Source organism: Phoenix dactylifera, chromosome 6 (genome assembly GCF_051530095.1).
Source record: "Phoenix dactylifera cultivar Ajwa chromosome 6, Ajwa_hap1_PhDact_Kaust_v1.1, whole genome shotgun sequence".
In the NCBI taxonomy this organism is placed as follows: Eukaryota; Viridiplantae; Streptophyta; class Magnoliopsida; order Arecales; family Arecaceae; genus Phoenix; species Phoenix dactylifera.
Genome location: NC_143195.1, coordinates 4,978,326 through 5,003,834, shown reverse-complemented (window position 1 = coordinate 5,003,834; position 25,509 = coordinate 4,978,326). Strand labels below are relative to the sequence as shown.

The following is a 25,509-nucleotide window of genomic DNA, read 5'->3' as shown; positions in this document are numbered from 1 at the left end:
AAGGTAAATTGTTCTCTTCAACAACAAGATATTCACTCCAAACTCTTCCTATTTAAATATAATTATTTACGGATTTTATCCCTTCCAAAAGAATACTCGCACAACTCTCACAAATATGCTGAATATATTATGCTTGCTCTGCTTTTACTTAAGATTGGAGTATTTACTTAGCCATCGACGTTCATATGTTAGCTAAAGCTTCCTTTTCAGCAAGGCTGATAGATGTCCAACTTTGCCATGACACAACAGATAGCGGACGGAAGCGAGGAAGAGAGAACCACACCCTATACTTTGAATTTCTAAAAGAATGCAAATGGATTACTTCTCTCCAACAATGTTCATTTTCTTTTTCTTTATCTCTCTCTTATTTTGTTATTTTCAAGTAATTACATGAAAAAGCAGAATAAAGAATTAATCTAATATGTTGTATATAAATATATATCATGAAAACAGCATTTTCATTATGCCCAATGGTTCATAGCTTATCATAAGTTATTTTGAATTAGAGATTTGAGGCATAAACTTGTGTATTTCATGGTTATGCATTATACAGGCAAATATAACTTCAATTTAATCATACCATGAAATAATTGTCATTAGCATGAGAATGAAGCATGATATCAAGATGATCAGCAATTAAAGGTTTAATCATGCTACTATATAATTTCAGACTATTGATTTTGCTCAACTAATTCATAAGAGAAGGGTTTAGATTACCAGTGCATTTAGCATTCTTCAAGCCAAATACCTTTTAGATTCTTTACACCCTTGGCTGAAGAAAATCTCTCCTTTTTTTTTGTTTGCAAGGGAATGTTTAATGTACCTTTCATCGAGGTGTCCTTCAAGTTGAAATTTCTTGCTCATAAATTTTGTATCATTAGCAAAATCTTTTTCTTTTCTTGAAGGCAATTCATTAGGTTCTCTAGGATACAGGAACATTCATACAACATATTTCTTAACTAGATGACTCAACATGAGACATGACAATAATTGAATTTGAGTCACTTTACTCAAGAGATTGTCTAAATATAAGCAAGCACAAGTCACTTGAACTAAAGAAATAACTTCATTAAGTAAAATGGTTCAAGGACAAGCATGTGAGGCAATAGAAAGATTCATTAAAGTTAAATCAATTTTTTTGTTTTCAGAATCAATTTAACTTAGATTCTATTTGCTTAAGATAATTATCAATAAAATATACAAGTTAAATTTTAATCAGATTATCTTAAATAGTTGTTTCTATCAAAATTTTGATTATGATTTAGCTTTCAACACAGATACTCTTGTTTCAGGAAGACAAGCAATCTTCTTTTAGAGCAAATAAGAAATATTTTTGACTTATGAGAGATAGTTCAAGAAAAGTAATATTCATACTTTAACAGATTTTTATGCTCAGATTAAACATGATGAGTTAAAATTAATCGGTGGAATTTGAGATCATTTTAGGAGAGGGTGTTAATCATTCAATCAAGAATACAATGATAATGCTCAATGAAACACTTGAAAGATCAGATTTATTGACTTTAGTTTTAGAATAATCTTGAAAATTACTTGTAAAAGGAAAAATAATTCGTTATTGTAAGACTTTTAAGTGAGTTTTTCGTTATGATCATAACACATTAATCATTTATGATTGAACCAATTTGAGATGATGATGATTTAACATATGACGCACCCATGCGACTTATAGTATATTTCGAATCATCATATAAGGAATGAATGATATAATGATAGATTATATTCATACCTTCACAAAAGATGAAATAAGATTTCATAAGTATTATGCTCAATAAAGTTTTAACATGAAGGCATGAAATCAGCATCAAACGTTTATACTAGAGAGGGAATTTAGATTTTGTAAACTTGAAGAAGAAGGTTATATATATCCATTCATTGTTTTTTTTTATCATGATGCAAGTACTAGAAAGTTTCATGCTAAAATTGTTGAGATAAGATTTAACATATGAGGCATTTAAAAACTTTGATGCAGAGAGTATCGTAATTTCATAAAAAAGATAATTTCGGTACACGATGTAGAATGTTAAACCTTATACTAGATTTAATGAATAAATTGAGACTTATCTTTAATTATGTGTCAACGCACCCATTTGTATGAAAGTTTCATTTGTTCCATGGGTAGCTTGGCACACCTACATCTACACCCTCATATTTTTATTTTGGGTACCCAAGCTTGCTTGGGTCCTTGAGGGTTAGTGCATATGGTTCCTTTTGGAATCCAAATCTGTTTAATAGTAATAACTTTAACATTTGATTTATTCGTATTAGAACCATAGGTAAAGTTTTTATGCCCAATCTTTTTATGTTTGAAATAAGTTATCTTATTTGATGGTTTGCTTGGCGAATTGATAACCTTTTTCTTTAGGGGTTTATTATTGAGCAAAGGAATCCAGCCAAGTCTTGATTTATCAAAAACAGCATGTTGGCTTTCAAACATCATTTTTAATCTTTTTGAACTTACAGTTAATTTGTTAATAAAAGATTTCAGTTGGTTAACTTCTTCACTTAAGTTTTGATTTTCTTTAATTAAATTCTGATTTTTCTGAATCAATTCTTCTGAATTTAACCTTAAGCGTTCATTCTCAGAATTTAATTTGTCTTTTATTTCAGCGGAAGAATTTCTTTCTTCTGACATTTTCAGATTTAGCTTTTTAAGATTTTTATTTTTCATAGCTAATTTTCTACATTCACCATACAAATCATGAAAAGCATTTAATAGTTTATCATAAGAGAATTCTTCTTGAAATTCATTAGGTGTAAAATCAGATTCAGATTTTACCTTATCTTCTTGTGCCATAAAGCATAAGTTAGTTACCTCTTGTAGTTCTTTGGAGCTAGTATCATCATTGTTGCTCCTAACTTTCATTTTCTTGCTTGACTCTTCCTTGGTCAAGGTTTTTTTTGCTTTTTATCTCTTTCTTCCTTTCTTCTTGCTTCCTCTTCTTCTTTGTCTTTAAAAAGCTTTTGAATTTTTCGGTGTTTGGGTATGGATCCTTATTTTCATCACCGAATTCTTCATTTATTGTTCTTTCTTCCTGATTGGGAGATTCAACATCTTTTTCTGCAGGCTCATTGTTAGTATGTAATTGAAGCACATGTGAGCTAATCTGAATTTTGTCATAAATATTTTCTAAAGTATCCCAGATCTCCTTAGCAGATAAGCATGTAGAGATTTCATTAAATTCAGTTTCATGGATAGGACAATATAGTATGTTCATAGCATTAGCATTCAATTGTGCTAAGTCTTTTTCATTAATAGTGTGAGAGAGTGAGTGAGGGCCATTTGTTATGATATTCCATAACTCATAGTTTTGTGATTGAACAAAGATTTTCATTCTAGCTTTTCATTGGATATAGTTATTTTCATCAAACAGTGGAGGTCTGTTTATGGAAAGTCCCTCGGTAAATAACATATTATGCGGGGTTGCCATGATCTTTGGCTCTAGTCGGTTAAGACTATATATGACAAGAGAGCACCTGCTCTGATACCACTTGTTGCCCAAGGTGACAACCCAAGAGGGGGGGTGAATTGGGTTTTTCTGAATTTTTGGTGTTTTAAATGTTTTCTTAGTTAAGTGCGGTGGAAGCTTTCTTAAGTTACTTGTGTGAACTTATCCTAGAGCAAGAATCAAATATAAAGCAAGAATAAATACAAGAACAAGCACAACACAAACAAGATAATGTATAGTGGTTCGGTACACCTCAAGCACCTACGTCCACTCCCCAAGCCTTTTCTTGGGAATTCACTATAATCCCTCGGATTACAGTTGGATTGTTTTCCGGGATCACAATCCAAAATCTTTACAATTTGGTTTTTCGGGATCACCAATAACCTATGTTGGTTTTGCTTAAAAACCAACAACCTACACCATTGGTTTTACGGGCGCACGAACAAACCTATACCGTTGGTTTTACGGGCTCACCAACAAATCTATACCGTTGGTTTTACGGGCTCACCAACAAACCTATAATGTTGGTTTTATGGGCTTACCAACAAACCTTACAACAAGAATAAAGAACAAAGATCTAAAGCTCCTAAATGAGCAAATAAAACAATTATAAGCTACAAAGAAGAGTTTAGAATATAGTTATCGCTTTAATAAGGCTCTTCTCTTCTTTGTCAAGATTGCTTCACTCTTCAAGGATTGGTGGAGCTCTTAATATCTCTTGGAATCTGCTCAACCACTTTCTTTTGGCTCTTGAATGAAGCAATTGAATGAAGCAAGGGTTTTCTCTTGAATGGACTTGATGATTTTTCAAAGCTTGCTTCCTCTGATGAATACTCCCTCTTAAATACTTCTCCAACCTCCAAATAGTCCTTCCTGACCGTTGGATTGAAAAAACTAGCCGTTTATAGCCGTTGGGAGTCCAAAAAGCACTTCTGCACAACTAGCCGTTATGCTTCTGCCCGTGCTTGGGTCGACCCAAACTTTTCTGGGGTCGACTCAAACCACTGTTCATCAGACTTGGGGTCGACTCAACTTTCACTGGGATCGACCCAACTTTCACTGGGGTCGACTCATGCTACATTGGGGTCGGCCCTCTCAGGAAACACAGAACCTTATATTTCAGCCGTTTTTCACTGGGGTCGACTCAAGGTTGGGTCGACTCAAGTTCAGTTAGGGTCGACTCAAGGTTGGGTCGACTCAAGTTCCATTGGGGTCGACCCTCTCAGGGATTCCAGAGACTTGTTTTCTTGAGGCTTGAAGATGGGGTCGACTCAACTTTCACTTGGGTCGACCCAAGTACTGTTCATCCGTGCCATAAGTGCTAGAATGTTTCTAAAACGTGCCAGGGTCGATCCCATCTCTTCTAGGGTCGACTCCTACTCTGTTGCAAGTGTTCCAAAGGCGTGCCACTTCGTTCCAAGGCGTGCCAATGTATCGGGGTCGACTCCAAACTAATTGAACATACCTGAGATAGTGAGGCCTAGGAGAGAGAAAAACTATCAGGATTAACCAAGACGTAGAGTCAGACTTCAAGGTAGACAAAGAGTCCATCCGGTACCGGTCCTAGGCCGGACCGGTACATACCGGCCCGTACCGGCCCGTACGGACCGGTACAGCAGACCATGCAAAAAACTTATTCAAAGGGCCTTGATTCTAAATTCAAAATCTTTCAAGGCTGAACTGAAAGAGAATACATGCTTGTACACCCCGTTGCCTATCCCTAGTGGCCTTTGGAAGGATATCCCCATGGACTTCATTGCCGGATTACCCGTGACTGCTAGGAAGGTTGATTCGATTTTTGTTGTGGTGGACCGGTTTTCAAAAATGGCACATTTCATTCCATGTGAGAACACATCTGATACATCTCATATAGCACATTTATTTTTTAAAAAAATTGTTAGACTGCATGGTATTCTAAGATCATTCACATCTGATAGGGATACAAAATTCACTAGTTATTTTTGAAAAACTCTTTGGAGCAAATTAGGAACAAAACTAAACTTCAGCAGTGCTTATCACCTCCAAATAGATGGTCAGACAGAGGTTGTGAACCGTACACTCGATAATATGCTTAGATGTTTGGTTAGTGAGCGTCCTACTTAGTGGGATTTGGTTTTAGCACAGGCTGAATTTGCATACAATAGTTCTATAAATCATACTATTGGTAAGTCTCCATTTGAAATCATCTATGGTTTTCCTATTCCACATATACTCGATCGTACTTCCATTTTCTATCATGGTCGGATAAGTGTTGAAGCAGAGGACAATATGGAGCTGGTTCGTCACATCCTACGGGAAGTGCATCAACGCTTGCTTGACTCCAGTGCCAAGTATAAGGACGATACTGACCGTCATCGCAGGGAGGTTCACTTTGCAGAGGGCGATCTAGTGATGGCCTATTTCAGGAGAGAGATTTTCATTGGGTAGTTATTAGCAAACTCAGCCTGAAAAAGTATGGTCCATTCCGCATACGTTGAAAGCTGAGGAAGAATGCCTATTTATTGGAGCTTCCAGACAACGTTCAGACTTTCCCAATTTTCAACGTCGTCGACCTATACCAGTTCAATGGAGATCCACCAGAGGCGGTTGCAGTTCCAGAGCTACCCAGCACTAGTCATGTTTAGGCTTGGATTTTCAATCGAGTCATGTACTAGTACTGCCAGCAAAAATGATCCACCTAGGTGTGATAGGAAGCCTAACCCAATTTTAAACCACCATACTTAATTGCTTGAGCCTTAGCCTTTCTTCAATGCCCACGGTCATCACTCATCTCTATGAACGGAGGAGGATGGATGATAGTCTTGAAAATAGAATTGTGCATGTATGGAAGGAGGGAAGTTGGAAAAGAGAAAAAAATATCATTTGGATAATTTGTTTTGCAAGGAACATAGCAAGTTGGAAAAATACAAGAAGGCCTCAAAAGCTCTCAAGAAAAGTTGGAAGAAAGCTGTACTTCATTGGTCCAAGGTTCAAGTTCAAAGGATTCAAGTTGGAGGAACAATTCTAAAGAAAAACTTAAGTCGACTCCTGGAAGTTCAGAGTCGACTCTGGCGCTCTGGAGTTTCAAGGAACAGTGCTCGAGTCGACTCCGGGACTCTGCGAGTCGACTCCGACTGAGAACAGACAAAAAGACAGAGAGCTGATTTTCAGCGCTACAGTGCTCGAGTCGACTCCTACTTCAGCGCTACAGTGCTCGAGTCGACTCCCAGCTACCGTGCCGGCAGACTCTTATTCACGAGTCGACTTCTACTTCAGCCGAGTCGACTCCTACTTCAGCCGAGTCGACTCGAGCACGCTGGGAGGCATAACGGCTAGTTTTTTCTCAACTCCAACGGCTTTATTTTTGTCTCTAACGGCTAGATCTTTGTTCCCACGCCATCCAAAGCCATAAAATCAAGAGGAGAGCTAGGGAAGAAGTTAAGAAAGTGGGAGAAAACACATAGGGAATAGATTTCAAAGAGATTTCAAGAGTAACCTCCCAAAAGCACAAAAGGGCCATTCAAAGCAAAAGAGAGAGAAGAAGAGCATTCGAGTGAATCCCAAAGCTTCCTCTCCAACTGTGTGCTGCCTCAGTGATCCTCTACCTCGTGCGAAATCAGAAGAGGGTCAAGTAAAGAAGAAGCCGAGTCTCTTCATCTACAAAACTTGTTTGAGGGCTTCTCTTTACTCTATTTGTTTACATTGTTATATTTGCTTGTTTAAGAAGCTTGTATTTGTTTTAAACTCTTGTTCTAATATCTTGTGACTTGATTCAATCAAGGGATTGAATCAAGAAATTAAGGTTTGTTGGTGAGCCAAAGGAAAAACTAACGGTGTAAGGTTGTGGTTGGTGAACCGGGAAAAACCAACTGGGTTTGATTGTCACCCCGGAAAAACAATCGGTTGGTTCTAGTCGGTGAGCCTATGAAAACCGACTGAGTTCGTTGTGATCTCGTGAAAACAACAAGTTAGGTTGTGAGCCTGTAAAACAACCGGCTGTAATCTGAGGGATTATAATGAAATCTCCAAGAGGTCTTGGGGAGTGGATGTAGGTGCTGGGGTGCACCGAACCACTATACATCTTTGTGTTTGTGATGCCTTATTTCTTGTGTTTCATGCTTTACATTCATACTTGATTGTGTAATATCTCTAGTTTTGTTTCCTATTGATTTATAAGTGATTGTTTAGAACTTGCTTAGTTTCCACTCCATTCTTACCATTCACATAGATTAAAATTGATCATACAACTATAAGTTAATTTTAGATCAATTGCACCCTAAAGCCATAGTATAATTGCTCTAGCTTAATTTTTCACTACTTTACTTGTAATTGCCTAGAGCTTAAGTAAGTAATATCTTATCATCCCGCTGTATTCAATTTAAAGTAAAAATTAGAAAACACAATTTTTAGAAAACCCAATTCACCCCTCCTCTTGGGTTGTCACCTTGGGCAACAAGTGGTATCAGAGCCTCGTGCTCTAATATTGATTGTTAATCTAACGATCAAAGAGACAAAGATCATGACAACTCAAATAGATAGTTTTCTAGGAGAGGGACAATTAATTGATAAACCTCCACTATTTAATGGCATAAACTACACACATTGGAAAGCACGCATGCGCATTTTTATTCAAGCACATGATTATGATTTATGGAGTATCATAGTCAATGGTCCACACACAAACACTAATCATAATAAGAAAATGGCTCAGCAAAATGCAAAAGCCATGAATATTTTATATTGTGCATTAGATGATAGTGAACTTAATTGCATATCTTTTTGCACAACTGCTAAGGAAATATGGAATATGCTTGAAGTCAAATATGAATGCACTAACAAATCTGATACAACATGTGTAGAAGAAGAGCAGTATCATATTGTAAATCCATGCTTCGTGGCACATGAAAATGAGATACATGAGGTACATGCTGAAACTGAAAGCGATATTGCATTTGATGAAACTTCATGATGCCTTTACTTTGGTATATCATCTGTTTGTAATAACAATTTGACTTAACTGATGTAAAATCTGGGTACTCTTGATGTCTTTAAGGAGTTTTGAGTTGAGGATTCTGAGTTCTTGGACGGTAACTTTTTGGTATATTAAGCACTGACAGCATTGACTGGTTGGTGAGAAAAGATAGAATGGAAGAAAGCAATGATTAAGCGAATGTTGGGGAAAGTTTGTTGTTGGAATTCTTTTTCAAATTTCTCTTTCATTCTTGATTTGAGTAGTGCTAGCTATTAATATTATTATTTTCACTTAAACACCGATACATTTGGATAACCTTCATGTGTTTGAGCAGTTTCCTCTTTGGGAAGATCGGGAAGGAAGAAGGCCCATTGTGGGCCGTGAGCACTTTGATGGGTCGCTGGGCCCAGTCCACTGCAGGCCCAACTTGGGCTTAGTCCGCTGCAGGCCCAACTTGGGCCCAGTCCGGTTGGGCCCAGTTGGGCAGTACCCTTGTGGGCCCAACTTGGGCCCAGTTCAGATCCGAGCCCGGAACCCGAACCCGAAACCCGAACCCATTTGGCCAATAAATGAAATTTTGCAGTTAAGCCCTTGGCAGTATATTATTTCACAAAAGGGTCTTCTGTAATTTGTATTTGATCCCTATAGAAAAGATTTATTATATAATGGTCCCCAACTATATTTATTTAGTCCACTCAAGCTTTATAGAATAGTACCCTGAAATTAAGTATTAGTCCCTGCAATAAATTTTATTGCATAAATGAACCAATTAGAAGCCAACCTTGGGGGCTCTATTTAGCTGGTTCTATGTGGGCCCATTGGACCGTGCCCGATATGGGCCCTATCGGGCCATGCCCATTATGGGCCAACTCTAGGCCCTGTTGGGCCGTGTCCAATAGTATTATTTTTGGATTTTGCAAAGTTCTGATATTAACAAGGAATTAATTAAATTTAAACAGGTGAACCTGATCTGCCTATCTGAAGTAGGGATTAAGCGAGAAGAAGTAACTTAATACTTCAAGTGTAATTTCCAAATTATTTGATAAATAGATTAAATTTTGATGAATGTTTTGTATTCTGTAAAATGGGTCAGGCATGTTAAATTTTATTTAAAAATTATGTTGTATGCTCTGAAATCCGTAAACTATGATTGGAAAATTTATGAAATCTGTCTTTATATATATGTATTCTCAGCATGGCTATGATCTATTCTATTCTGTTCTGGCCCCGCCAATGGGGATTATACGTTGGACCTGTCGACTTGTAATCTGTGAGTAACCGGTTTCGACACCGCGCCACCGGTGATTAGAATAGTGGTTTCTGGACACCTTTTCCACCGGTGACTAACAATAGTGGTTTCTGGCACTCTGTGCAACCCATGCCACTGGGTTACGTGGCCGTAGCCTATCATGTTGAGATTCTGGTATCTGAGTTTTTGGAAAAATGATAATAAGTTTTGAAAACAGTAAAACGATGTTATTTATGATTTATTCCAGTCATTATCCTGTGTTTTGATCTGATATGCTCTGACCCCACTTTGGGGTATTTTGTTGCTTACTGGACTAGTGTAGCTCATTATTTTATTTTCTCTGTTTTTCAGATCCAGAGGCTTGATCGCACGGGATTGGGGAGTGCGTTAGATTTTTCGATGATTTCTTCGATTTTGGGCATTTTAGTTAAATTAGTTTGGACATTTGAACTATGTTGGCATATGCTATTTTGAAATTTTGTAAGACCGCTTTTGAACAATTTAAATAATTATGTCATCTTTGAATAGCTGTATCTGCTTTGATATGATCTGCTGCCTTGCGCGCCCGTGCGGCCCGCCGTGCGGGCGTGCGGCGTCTGCCGCACCGCGGGCTCAGGGCGTGACAATAAAAGTTGGCTTTTTTAGTTATTTTTTTTGCCGCATAAAGTCCTATTCCCACCTTCGTGTGGAATTGATTATGTTAGGCAATCATTTTTTGATGGTTCAGTCTTGGAACAAACCTCATCTGTTTACTGTAGGAATTTATATCAATGAACATAGTCCACAAGTCATGGCACCTTTATTAGATGGTTTGTTGTGACAAAAAAGTGTTGCCCATACAAACTGGTTAGTGCTGATATAAAGGTTGTTCAAGGTGGTAATGTCGTTATTTATTCTCAAAATTAAAGGCTGCGACTCTATTTGGAAATGAAAATTCTGTGATCGATGCCTACTTTTAATTTGTCATCTTACCTTTGCTGATTTAAAATGGAGGAAGAGTCGTCCTGGGGGGAGGGGCGAGTTGGGTTGGGGTTAATTGATGTCCAGGTGCAACATCCGAGACAAATCTTACATAATGTTATCTCTCTGTAGTTTTCAGAAAATGTTTTTGCTTGTACATAATTTAAATTTGCTTTGAGCATTCTGTCAACTCTTTTTGAAGTTGCAATCTCGTATTTGAATGTGCAGATCACTCTTGTGCCTCCAACAGGTGCTCAGCAGTCCAATGCTACTACAGTGTAAGGGCATTCTCTTGACAGATCATGATTTATAATGTCCATTTGGGTAAACAAATTTTAAATGTAGGCCTTCAGCTATTGTTTCATTTGATAGGTCTGCTTCAGGTTACAAATTCTAATTTTTACATTATATCTGGCTACATATCTGGCATGAGCAAAATGTTCTTATGTTTCCATTGCTTGGTGTTAGTTGCGATATGCAATAGTTTCATTCTTTCTTTCTTTTTATTTTTTGTTGATGTTTAGACTTTACTTCTTAGCTAGAGAAAGAGTGGTGAATTATTTCTGAGTAGACAATGACTGATTCCATTGAACCAGGAACATCATTTCTCAAGAAACTAGTAAATCTATCCAATAGAATGCTGAAGGCTATACCAGCCTATAGAAGCACCCGAAAAACTAGTACAATTTTTTTGGCTAGTTCTGGTTCAGGAAGTCCTTTTTTTGTCTGCTTCTGCATCTGGTGCTTCCGACAAATAATTTTGAGTTCAGCATGTTTAGCATGACTAGTTAAATTTGAATGCCTGTTCCATAAAGGGATAAATTCAAGTGAAAGAAACATTTTATATAATGGAAATTTAAGTGAACTATTTTTTTTGTATTGCAAAGATATAACATTTATATATAATATACTTTTTCAACTTCAGTTTTTTGAGAAATCATTAAACTTGGTAATTTTGAAGCTTTGCCTACTGAATTCAAATTTTTTCCTTCATCTTTTAGTACAACTCAGAAGCAAAATTAATTTCCTCATATTTTTGAGATTAAGTGGATATTTAGTCAAAATGCATGTAGTTATTGAGCATTATATTTTGTTTAATATTATTTTTGAGAAATCTTTTGTACATAGTTGTTCATGTAGTCTTTATAAACTACAATAGCGGCCTTTTTGTAGTCCACAGCCTGTCAAGTGTCATGTATTTTTTTTTTAATCTTTCCCTTTTTTTTTACTCAATAATAAACGGAAAAACTGTTGAAAATATCTTACAGCCTATGTACTAAACTAGATAAAGAAATGCCCTCTATCTAGTATGATATTAAAGACCAAAATCTAACATAAAAAAGCATCTGATTAGCTTCCATCATATAGAAAAAGGTATTTTTAAAGTCAAGCTGATAGATTAGTTATCTGGCAGTGTAAGAAAATGTCCTTACTGCCATGTTTTTGAGTGAGCCAGAGGCCACAAAGCAAGACTTCTAATGGTCATTTGAGCTATCCAATGATTCTTATTGTTCTAGATCCAAATTGAACATATAGGGATTTTCATTGATTGAAGGAGGGCAGGTTCTGCTGAAGTGACAGTGATCTAAGATTTCTTACATTTGACTGGCCAAAGATCATAGATTTGCCTTAGAAGCTTGACTAGTCCCACTTTTGTTGGTAGTCTTGTAATATCTGTTAGAAAAGAATCCCTCAAGGTAGTAAACATCTAAACTTTTGTAACGAGATATGAGATAAGTAAGACACAATGATGAAAAAAGAAAAAGATTTGATGCAGACATGGGGTGTCTGGCCACAATAACTAATAGTAATCATCATTCATTTACATAGGCACTTTTTAGCTCCTTTGTCACATCCAAAACTACAAGTTCCATTGCCTTTCTTGAATCTGATCGTTTATGATAATCACTGTCCATTTTCTTTCAGAAATTCAATATTCTATTTTTGCATTTGAAACATTTTATCATTTTCCTTCAGAAAGATATATGCAGAAGGGTATTGTTCCATGTATGGTATTTGTGGACGCCGCGGTGATGGAAAGGTTTTGAACTGTCCTTATAATGTCCCTTCTATGAAGGTACTTGGTAACACATTGTGGTTATCATTTTATATTTGTATGCAAGATTATAGTTATATTTGTGCTGCTAAGTTATCATTTTGACATGAATATCTGGAAAGGAAAACAAATTAACAGTCTTCTTTTTCTTTCTATAAAAAAAAGGTGGGTGGGCTGGTGTTACTGCATGTGTGTTCAACCTTTTCTTCCTAAATTATTATGTCTTAATGTATCTGTAACCTTGAGTAGTATAAAGTTAAACTGTGATTGGACTCTTGATCTGTAAAATGTTTTCTTTTTTCCTTCTCAGCCAGATGAGTTGTTGTCCTTGAAGATCCAGAGTTTGTGTCCAACAATCACTGGCAATGTCTGCTGCACTGCAGATCAGTTTAGCAAGTTGTAGAATCAATGAATGTTAGAGAACTAGAACTACTTAGGTCAAGGTATAGCATTCTTCAAATCATGTTCTGGTGGAATTGCATCTTATTTCAGGACATCAAACTGCTAAAATAGTAAAAACGTTAAGTCATAAAAGATCATAGGGTTTTTGCATATATTCCCTTCTAAATATGCAAAATTGCATGAATACCCTCGTAAAACTACTATTTGCATGTATATCCTTCTTTTTTTTTTGCATATGTACCTGTATTATTTAACGTCGTTAAAAAATAGACGGTTTAAAATTAAAATGACTACAATAACCTTATGGGTAGATATGCAAAAAAAGTTATAAGGGTATATACGCAAATAGTAACTTTCATATTTAAAAGGGTATACATTCAAAAAATTCATTAAAAAATGTCAAAACTCAGCTGAAATTTTCTAAGTCTTTTATGATTCAGTTGGATTGATAAGTCAAAAAAAGATCGAGTCACATTGTTATTTTTTTTTTTTAAGATCTTGGCTCAGTCAAGTTGGAATATTAGGTGGTCATTTTGGTAATTCTATTCTTCATTTGATTTTGATATAATTATAATTATTGAATTTATGACATCTATATATTCGTCATTATTTTTAAAAGATTGAAGCTGTCAAATTTAAATTAATTATAGATGCTTAGATTAGTAAAATATTTTTTAGTGATTTGTAAATGTTGAGTTGTTTATTTTTGAGACGAGAATTTTGTAAAAGTAACATGATTTATTCTGTAAGAGTTGATATTAACATGATTTAATTTTATTTTGTTATCTTTTTTATTAACGATTATCTTTACTGGATTTTGATTATTTTTGATTAGATTTTTTTGAAGTGTATACCCTCCTAAATATGCGTAATTGCATGAATACCCTCGCAAAGTTGCTATTTGCATGTCTATCCATATGAAGTTTTCTTTTTGCATGTATACCCATAAGGGTATTTTAGTCATTTTAATTTTAAATCATTTAATTTTTAACGGCGTTAGATGGTATAGGTACATATATAAAAAAGAAAGTAAAAGAAGGGTATACATGCAAAATAAATATTTGATGAGGGTATACATGCAAATAGAAATTTTACAAGGGTATTCATACATTTTTATATATTTTGGAGGGTATATATGCAGAAAACCCAAGATCATATGTATCACAAGGAAACATAATAGGTAGACAACAGGGAATGGAAAAAAAAAATGAACAACCTTTTTGTATATACACTTTGATTTTTTTTGGTGGGTTAGCTCAGCCCACGGCTACATTAAATTATCTCCAAATAAATCCTCCAATTACATCCTCCAATTACATATTTTGGTACTGATTCTAAGAAGCAGGGTTCGTGAAATCGTCCTGAATCGGACGGTTCCGGTAGCTTCGAGCCGTACCGGCGACTCACCGGTACAGTTCCGGCAACGAAAACGAAAATCGTTACCGGTACCGAAGAAGGAGAAGAAAAGAGAGTGCGAGCGGGGGAGGGAGGGAGGCGGGCAGACGCTGGCAGAGGCCGGCGGAGGGTGGCGGGAACGAAATAGGGGAACCGACCGTTGCCTCCGCCGGCCCTTCACCGGCCTCCTCCATCGTCCGCCTGCCTCCTCTCTCCCTCTGACACGGCATGACGCGGTCCCGTACCACCTAGTGCCATCGGAGAACTAGTACGGTGCTCAGTATCTGTTCCGCTGACCTTGGTAAGAACACAGTTACATCTACCGAAGTTCAAAGACCAACCGGCTGGAGTATTGCCTTCGTGTATTATAGTTTTATATTTGTTCTCTTAAAGTCTATTAGTTTAGCAATGACAATATATATCTGAAATGAGAAGTCAATCTCTCAATGTTGAATATTGTCTGCTAGCATACTTCCCGGTCCTCTTCAATTGATATATTCTTCTTCCCTTGTTTGATCAGTTGGTGTGATTTCTTTGAGTTGTCTATGCTTTGCAGTATGTATTTGTATTCAGAGTTCTTAAATACAAAAAAGGCAGATATAAGCATTGTGTTAAAATATTTGAACTATGGATGATAACCAAATAAGTTTTGCAGGTAAGAATAAATCACAATTGGTGCACATTCTACCTCTCCTTCTGTCTTTATTGTTATAGAAAAAAGTGGATTTATTTGAAGTCATAGCTTCATTCAAAATAATCAGTTCTGATATTGACAGAAACATGCTTGAACTGAATTTTTATCAAAATTGGTGTCATGTTCCAGTTTGGTAGGATAAGAATTCGACTTCTTAGAGGATAAATATTGTTGGGTTGATTTTAGTCCATCACCTAGGATTATCCGCAACCTTTCGGTTTGAACTAATTTGGGGTTACTGCTTAATTGCAAGTTCCGTCCATTGCTTATATTACTTATATAGTTGTCTTTTGTTGTTTTTGAATACTTTGATCCTCTTTTTTCTTTTTGCTGTTATTTTTTGTGTAATACCCACTTATTTTTCATGTGATATCTTTTGCAGGCAATTCCTTTTCTTGTGGGATGCCCAGCATGCTTGAGGAACTTTTTAAATCAAAGCCTTTTCATCAACGTGACTTCTGTGATGAAGGTCCTTTTTCTTTATACCCATAGTTTATTTGTAGACAAGGATTTAAGGTTATGGCTTCCTAGTAGATAAACTACTTAATAGTTAACATCTGATTGTTCTTTGTGATAATTTATTGTTCCAGTTCATGATGTTAAAGATTGGGTTCGCACTGTTTTTCCTCCCCTCACCCGCTTCTTTTTGAAGTGAATGGCATTTATATATGGAATAAATATTGGATTATGATTAAATTATAAATAACTGCCTACGATGTACAGTCATATATATACTTTTAAATTGCATTCTTATGTAGTTGCAGGTCAATGACAGTTTGACCGTTGATGGCATAGATTTTTATGTAACTAGTCAGTATGTAGAGGAGTTATTTAATTCATGCAAGGATGTGAAATTTGAGACTATGAACACTCGTGCAATGGATTTTGTTGGTGCAGGTGCTCAAAATTACAAAGGTGAGAAGTGCCAAGGTTTTATGTCTAACTCATGCATGGTTGCAAGTGGGACCTAAAGTTCATCTATCTTTGTAATTGCCTTGTCTATCATGCCGAATGAACTAAGCAGAGTAAGAGAAGAAAAAGTATGGATGCCCTTTGGCCTAGGGATATTTTTCATATGACAGCGACATAATTTAATGAGGGAAATAAATTTTTTAACTTTTGAACATGTTGGTTTAAATTGTCTATCATATTACTGTTCTCATTGTTGAGTTGAACCAGTAAGTTGTTGAAGATTTCCCTTGTACCTATTCTCTACGGATGTTCTCTCTTGGTCCTGCATTATTTTATTGTATCAGCATGTGCTATTTACGGTGCTGTGTTATAACTTTGATCTCAAGTCATGCCATCATTGCATTGGTATCTTGATTTATGCCCTTACATTTAGCTGGATAAACAATTTCTAAACCTGGGAAGTTGTTATCTTCACTAGCTTCTTTGTTATGTTCAACTGGCGGAATTGTAAATCTTGCTTCTATTTATGGTTGGTTTAACCTTATGCTTCTGATTGCTTTTCCAGAGTGGCTTGCATTTATTGGTCATCAGGCAAATCCCAATGAACCTGGTTCACCATATGCAATAGCCTTTCGAACAAATCTTAATGATTCAGTCAGGATGAAGCCTATGAATGTTACAGTTTATTCATGTGGTGACCCTTCTCTTGGCTGTTCATGTGGTGATTCTCCTTCATCTTCTGTATGCTTTGATTCTGCTTCACCTGCTCCTCATGAGAAACAAGCCTGTGCTATTAGAATTGGTTCTTTGAAGGTATAACTTATCTTTCCTCTGTTGCTTTTTGATGTGATAAAATCTGATGACATTTGTTTCCTTAGGTCATTGGGATAATGTGGAACTATCATTCTGTGCAAAGGATAATAGGCAAAGTAGTAAGGTACACCGTCTCAGTACCGGGCCTCCTACTGTGCCACACTATTGCTGTATCAGTCTGTTAAGATACGTAGATGGTTCAACATATGGAGTGTTGGTACGCTCCCATACTATGTATTGGTACCGAACTGGTATTGTATGGTATGATGCTCCATATCGTCCGGTTCGGTACGTTATGGCGAATCTTGCAAAGTAGTATCTACATGCATATCGTGAACTGAAATAATGCATATCGTGAATTGAAATAATGCATGGATTAATTAATCTTATTATCATCTTTCTTCTTGTAAAAATGGAAGACCTTTTGACATATAGCGGGATCTTATTATTAGGGAAGGAAATTGGTCCCATTTGTATACCCCATCCCCCACTTTGGCGCCCCCCCCCCCAACCAATAAAAGAAGAAAGGGGGGAGGGCGGGGGGGGCTCACCTTGGTTGCACTTGTTATCCAAGTTTTGTATATGATGACATCTGTTTCTTTAAGTCACTGGAATAATATAGAACTATCATTTTGTGCATAGGATAATAGGCAAAGTGGCAAGATATATCGTCTCAGCGTACCATGCCACATTATTGTTGTCGGTATGTTACGGTATGGGGATGGTTCAGCGTACGGAGTGTCGGTATGCCTCCGTACTATGTATTGACACCGAACCGGTACTGTATGGTATGTCCCGTATCGTCTGGTTCGGCACGGTACGGCAAACCTTGCAAAGTAGTGTATACATGCATATCGTGAATTACAATAATGCATGGATTAATTAATCTTATTATCATCTTTCTTGTAAAAAGGGAAGACCTTTTGAAATATAGCGAGATCTTATTAGTAAGGAAGGAAATTGGTTCTATTTGTATTCCCCATCCCTCCCTTTGGCGCCCCCTCCCCGCCCCCCCGCCCCCCCCAAAAAAAAGGGGGCCCTCACCATGGTTGCACTTCTTATCCAAGTTTTGTATTGATCTCAATACCTTTCTACCTCTTTATCTTTGCCTCAATTGTGATCTTGATCCTTCAATTAATCTTGATTTCTGAATCTTGCTCTAGATATATTACAATCCTCATGCAATACATGGGAATGGACTAGAATCCCTAAGAACAGCCACACATGGAGCCTTTGTCCTAAGTGTCAATATTACATGGTGCAGACATGAGAATCATATTTAGATGTATAGTCAAGTGTCTGACTCAGTAAGAGGAAAGAAAAAAAGAAGATATGTGAATGCTTAAGATTGATGTAGGATGGAAGGAGGAGAGGGAAGAAAAGGGAAGAACGGGAGGGAAGAAAAGGGAGGAAGAAGGAGAAGAAGAATCAGAGGTAGGGCCAACTCAATATTCTCAAATCTCAATAATACAGAACTTGGGTTCTTAATTACATATTAGTGGGTATTTATAAATCCAAAATCCTAATAAGAGTCCATGTAGAAATAAAATATTGAAGTCCTCAGAAAACTCTAGTCTTAATAAAAATAGAGTTCCCAATAAAAATAAAATTCTCTTCTTTTCAAATAAAATAAAATTAGCCTAAATAAAATAGAATTTTTCTAATTCCTATATTTACGCCTAATAGTGGTGTGCCTAGATCTCTTATAGAATGATCCGTCAAAGATACTATATTAACAGAATTATTTTTATTTATACCTTTACCTATTATTTGTTTAAACATCAATGTCTTTCAGCATATTTGTTTCTTGTCCAAACTTCCCAGTTGACCTAAGGGTATAAGAAAATTAACATTTTTCCAAAGTTGATTCAACACTTACATCCTCGACCAATTTCTAGTGTCAAATTGGAGAGTGAAAACTCATTGTTGGAAGAGTCCAACTGTTGACCAATCGCTGAAAGCTGCAACGAAGGAACTTCATTAGTATCCAAGTTTCTGACATATATCCAATTCATTGTGAAGCTGGATGTGTGTGCCTATGTAAGATGTCAAATCACAACCTCAACCATGACTAGATCTTATCATAATGTTGACCTTCTTGTCTAGGATCATACCTTGTTTCGTGAACATGAGGTAATATTTTTTGGCCCAATCTTTTTTTGTAGCTCTTAGTGCAACAAATTCCTTACTAAAGACTTAGATCCACTTCTTCATGAAACTTAAAGAAAAGTTAATCTTCCAAATCACTTACTTTGGATGTCCAAAAATACATGTCTTGATTTTCTATTTCAACAATCTCAATAACTGTAGGTTGATTTATTTCAATTCTTATCTTATTATAGACCGAGTCAAATCCTAGTCTCATTTCTATTGTAGGTTGATTTATCACTTATGCTTTAAGTCATAACTTAAACATTCATTCCAATATACCAGTTATATCCCCAATTCATTTGTTAACTAAGATCCAAATCTAGTGCTACTTCAAAGCTAACTTTGTTTCTTGATCGAACCGGGATCCGTATCGGTCAAGGATCGCCGAACCGGTACCGAGTGCTGTACCGGTCAGCTTCCGATACAGTTTGGTACCAGTTCAGACTGAACCGAACCGGTATTGAACTGGTTAGTGTCGGTTCACGCTTGACCGATACAGATCGGTATCGGTTCGGACCAAACCGGTACCGAACTAGTTGGTGCCGGTTCACGCACCGGCACCCTAATTTTTGTTTTTGGAGTTCTCTCTTTTCGATCTTTTATGAATTTAAGTCTAATTTGATATTTTTTTGATGCTTTCTGATGTTTCTAGGATTCCAGTTTAAGCTAGATGATGCATCTTATTGCTTTAAAATGATATAAATCATAAAATGAACAACATAAAATATCTTCAAACCAAGATACAATCAAATTACATACTTTTAAAGTCCAACAGACATACATAATGATATTTAAAATCGAGTCGAGTGGCGATACCTCTCGTAGATATCCGAATCATCAGCATAATCAGAAAGCACATCAACCCATCCCTCTGTCCAAGCGATATTGGAGTCTTATATGTTCATCTCATAAGAATGCGTGTCGAGTTATAAGCACTTTCGGATCTCTCGCTGAAGCTCTAGCTCTGAGAGGTATTTTTAGACGATAATACGGCTGTAGAGGGGACCATCCGACTATGCCGGTAGCAAAATCCGACCCGTGAGATGCTCTGAGGTACGTAGGATAGTAGCCACCAAGTCTGAGTCGAACCGGACGGAACCGGCTAAAAATTACCGGTTTCGGCTGGAATTATTGAGGTTCCGACCCCTATGGGGTTGGAACTATTTTCCTATAGCGAACAAACTCGGTATGGGACCGGGTTGGCTCGATTCGGCTTGAACCAAGCCGTACGGTCCGGTTTGATCCGGTTTGGCCTGGTTCGGCAATCTTTGGACTACCGATCGATCGGCGGGCCGGAACTGGCATACCAATTTTCTTAAATGTTTTCTAGTTTGATTAATTGGTAATTGATTTTTTCAACTTTTACAATGATTTTAAGTATAATTTGATATTTTATGATGTTGCTATGATCCTGGTATAACTTAATGATGCATTTTGTTGTTTTAAAGAAATACAAAATATAAAATGATTAGTAAAATATTGTATGTTACAAGAAGCAATATGAAATATTCTAAAATCAACTAGTGAAGTAAAAAATATAAAATAATATAATTAATTATATATATATAATACAATAAACATACCGATATCTAAAATCTCATCGAGTGATGATGCCTCTCGTAGATATTCGGATCGTTAGCATAGTTAAGAGGCACCTTAGCCCATCCCTCTAACTAAGCTGCATTGTAGTTTTGTATGTTCATCCTATAAGAAGCGTACTCTAGGTTATAAGCACTTTCGGTTCTCTCGCTGAAGTTTTAGCTCTGAGGTGTCCTCTGGCCGATAATACGACTGTAGAGGAGCTCATCCAAATATGTTGGTAGGAAAATCTGACTCGTAAGATGCTCTAGGCTGCGTAGGGTAGCATCTAGATGATGTCTCAAATATACCATATTTATATCCATATTTGTATGGGTTATAAGCTGCATGTGGCTACGGATAGCAGGATCCAATATACAACTCGGAATTTGATACATCTATTTTTTTTTGAATTTTATTTTATTTTTTTATTTTTCAATCCAAAAATTATTTAATTTTTAAAAATTATATATAATCCTACAATTAAAAATTTTTATGTGATCGTGTAGATCATCCATAGATTTACAACATATATAAAATTAAGCCAAAATCAAAAATTTTAGTATGATCTCTTCTTATTTTGCAAATTTTAAGATATATTTTGGTATTTTAAAAAAAGAGAAAATGAGATAGGGAAGAGGAAGCATACCTTATTTACGGTCGGATTCTTCTTCAATCATGCTGAATCAACGTGTCTTTCACCGTGGGGAAGGGGGTTATTCGAATAGGTAGCTTCTCGGGCCTTCCTACCGTTAAACCAGAAGGAAGAGAGAGGGGAGGGGGTTATTCGAATAGGTAGCTTCTCGGTCGGATCCTTGTTACATGATGACTGACAACTTAGTTAATCTGTCTGCTTTGTTACCAGATCGGCTCTGGTGCTTCATGCTTACTCTGATGCTGATCTTCAGGTAATCTTGTTGATTGACATTCCACCATGAGCTTCTATATCATTTCTCTAGAGATTCTTATCTATTGGAAGAGCAAGAAGCTAGACATGGCATCTCCACTGTAGTGCTTAGGCAGTGTATTGTTCCCTAACTTATGCTGCTGTGTGGAGATGGTGATTTGTTTGTCATCTCTTGCAAATGAGTGTTGCCTTAGCAATTCTTCTCTCTTATGTCGTTAGCTCCATTATTGCAATCCATACTGTGGATAATCTAGTTTTACATAAGTGGACAAAACATATTTAGGTTGATTGCTGCATTTTGCCACTAATTTTATCCTTGTACCTTTTACTCATCTCCTATGTTTTTCAAGAAGACCCATACTGCCATGCATTCTAAAGATTTTGTTAGCAAATCCTTGCTCATTGATCTGATGTTAATTTGAGCAGTAGAGTCAAAGATAATTTATACCCTATTATGTATGCCATAAGATATTTCTATTTCTATTGTCGTCAGAAACAATGCATAGGGGCTTGTTACCATTGTAATTGTGTATATAGATGAGAGTGAATTTGCCCCTAAATGTGAGTCCTGCAACAATGTGCAAGCATCTGACTATCTTTCCTCAAATTTTGGACGTGATTCAGTTACCACTGAATCTTACAGTTGATTTCAACAATTTAATGGATCTCTAACTAACAAGGATATAACTAGGTCTTTTGTCAACAATGATGCTACATAGATGATATATTGGTGCAGTCCAACGGGGAAACTAGTCAAGGGTAAATCCACCTCCCATTTTGAGCCTGAAACAGTAGAATTGTTATGCTGTCTACTTGAATGCCTTTATCTAAATAATATATAAATTTGATAGTTTTGGAGTGACAAGTCTACATTTTATTCAGTAACACTAACAAACGGTTGGGACAATTAACTTTACACAGTTGACATCTGAAACAATAGGTATTCTTGGGATTTTGTTTGTAAAACCATTTGTAAGTTTACATCTTTCTACCTCATTTTTTTCATATATAATAAATGTTATGATTTTTTTTTCCAGTAAAAATTCTGTAATTTGTGATTCATTTTAGGATTGTCTCATCTGTTGTCCTTTCTGATTTAACACATTTATCTTTTGTTGCTGGCAGGTCAAATGTTTGGATGTTTCATTAGCAATTTTGTATTTTCTCTTAGTTTCTGCTTTTTCAGTATGGTGTTGGTTACACAGAAAACAAGAAAGAACAGGTCCTTCTAGAACAAAAACTTTGGTGAATGTTATGGGTGAAAATGAGCTCCTTTCCGTTAATAAGCAGGAAATTTCTACTCAGGTTACTCAGGTGCATATTAATTTATATTGTAATTTTTTGTATGTTTTGCTCTCTTGATTAAGGTTCGCTGTCTCGCTTCCAGACCCCGTACCATCCTATTATAGTGTTGGTTCGTACCAGTTTGGTTCGAGACTATGTACCATTTTGGTACCAATACAGTACGGTACCGATCAGTACAATGAACCTTGCTCTTTTTTATCCAACGATCATAGTGCTGTTATTGTTATCATTTTTTTCTCTTTTTTGCATTTTAGACGGTATGCTATTTTGTACCTGGAAGTGTTATCAGCTTATCTCCTTGCCCAGTAAAATATTCAGATTTCAAGTGATTGTGTTTTCCCTTTTTCGTCTTGTTGCATTTGTGCTTTAAAATCTTTCATTTATTTTTCTTAAGAATTTGTAAAATTGCTCGTTGACTAAAAATTTAATTCTTTATAATCGTAATGATAATATTGATAGCCTTATCTAGCTTGTTCTAATGTTTACTCTACATTGCCTTCTTTAGTTTTTATGTTTTTTTTTTTTTGGTTCTGCAACAAATTTATCTTATCAAATGTTGGAGTCAGTGCCTCCAGAGTAACCAGACTTGACTTGGTTCCTTTCACGTCAAAATTTTAGACCTATACTAAACCCCTTGGCTAATAGGGTTGGGTTTGGTCAGGTTCTTGGAAATTTTTTTGTGACCCATCTGGTCATTCATATTGGGGCAAGTCATGCATGACCCAAACCCAACATATGGTATTCAGGTTCAGCTTCGATGCAAGATAAAAGAAGAGCACACTATTCATTCTATTTAGAAGGAAAATTAATAGTGATGGGATAACCAGTGGATAGAACTAAGAAAGGATGTTGGTGTGAAATGCTTCCACTAGTGTTGTTAACAAGGATGCAGTTCAAGCATAACTGAGCCATCAACCTATAAATAATATAGCCTCAATATCTAAACTCCAAAGTCCAAACCAAGACATGGCAACGGGATGTGATAGAAAGGTTAGGTATTTTAAAGTCCCAAGACATGGCAACATGATACATGATAGAAACGTTAGGTGTTTTGAAGTCATGGTTCTTTAGCTTGAGTAGGATTGGACCATGCCCGGTCAGGCTAGTTCATCCAATTTTTGACCTATTTTATACATGGCTAGGATTAGAGAAGAGGAGCAACCCATAGCCAAACTGATAATGGAAAAAGCCATTTTTCAAATCTGATCAAAATATTGGGTTCAAGGTCCGCCGTACCGGTACCGGTCGGCGTACCGGTGGCATACCGGTCCGAACCGATCTCGTACCGGATTCCACGCTGATCCGGTACCGATCCCAGGCCGGACCGGTACGTACTGGCCCGGACCGGTACGGCAGACCATGATTGGGTTCAATCATGCCTAAATGTGGACTAGGTTGGATCATAGGTTGTCCCGACCTGTTTGTGAAACTGAAACATTGTATTGTTTTTTTGAGGATCTTGATGTTAGAATTGACTCGTCACCCATTCATGTCGAACTATTAGGTGGATGTAAAATCCAAAGATATGGAAAACCTATGCGAACTACTGTGCTAGCATGCTTCAATGTGTGAACCGCTTAAGTCACATGGAATGATTTGCATATGTTAACAAATGAAGAGGTAAAATAAAAGGAAAAATAACTCTTCGATCTCTTTCATCTTATGGGCACCATTTCCATTTCTCACCAGATCTTATATTTTCCTTCAACCATCACCACGGTGGTTGATGCCGGAGAAGTTTAATCTCCATCTCTTCTATACTTGTGTCTCGTGGTAGCCTGATGAGGAGGCCACACCTAGAGATCTTGTTGTAGCCATCATTTTATTGTGGTAAACGCTAGAGCATACCATGCCATGGAAAGAAGAAGAACTTGGTGAAGATGAGGCACAACAAGAGGCATAACAGGCTCCATTGTAAGAAAAATTGAAGCAAGGTTGATGAGAGGGCGGCGGCGGCGAGGCATTAGAGGCAATGGAGGCAATATTGGAATGGAGAGGCATCATAGAAAACGGTGGGTGGCCTCTGTAATCCGTAATTTTACAAGACAACAAGGTGTTGAAGGGGGCTAGGTTATTTTAAGTTAGAAACATGGTTTGACCGCTGATTAGTGTTCAACTATGACTCAAGCGTCAAAATGGTTTGGATCGGGTTATCGGGTTCTGGTTATAATTCAAACGATGGAGACATTGGCATGTTCTCTTGTTATAATTAACATTCATATGTCAAAAGGGTTACCTGAATCAAAGAGTTGGAAGGGGAATTGGAGACTGGAAAATAAGGGACCATTCCTGTTTCATTTTATGCACACAAAATGTAGGACTGACGGGAAAAGAAAGGAATGGTAGTTCCCCATTTTGATATCTTAAGTTTGTTTTACTTACAATAGAAGTAATTGTACATTAATTTTCTATTATACCTTGGACTACGGAATAGCACCAAATTAAAATGACAACCAATATAATGGTTTTGGATGCCTTCTATTATAAATTTCCATTTTGTTAGTTTCATATTAGTTTATTTGACATTCTATTGTTTTATTTGAGTTAATTATCCTTTTGGTCCTCCAATTTTAGTTCGGATTTTTAATTAGTCTCTAAATTTCAAAAAGCTCAAATTTGGTCTCTATTATTTCACAACTATTTTAATAAAGTCCTTCCCCCCTATTCTA

The 25,509-nt window shown here is 36.5% G+C and overlaps 1 protein-coding gene across 1 annotated transcript in view; it reads left to right on the top strand.

Moving 5' to 3' along the window:
* Positions 1 to 25,509, top strand: part of LOC103716598 (uncharacterized) — a 281,358-nt gene that overhangs the window by 92,562 nt on the left and 163,287 nt on the right. The window contains exons 22-27 of the mRNA XM_089923826.1: positions 10,856 to 10,905; positions 12,605 to 12,704; positions 15,557 to 15,643; positions 15,939 to 16,089; positions 16,652 to 16,899; positions 22,661 to 22,849. Of these exons, the coding sequence (XP_089779952.1) occupies positions 10,856 to 10,905; positions 12,605 to 12,704; positions 15,557 to 15,643; positions 15,939 to 16,089; positions 16,652 to 16,899; positions 22,661 to 22,849 (825 nt within the window). The remainder of the gene's footprint in view (positions 1 to 10,855; positions 10,906 to 12,604; positions 12,705 to 15,556; positions 15,644 to 15,938; positions 16,090 to 16,651; positions 16,900 to 22,660; positions 22,850 to 25,509) is intronic.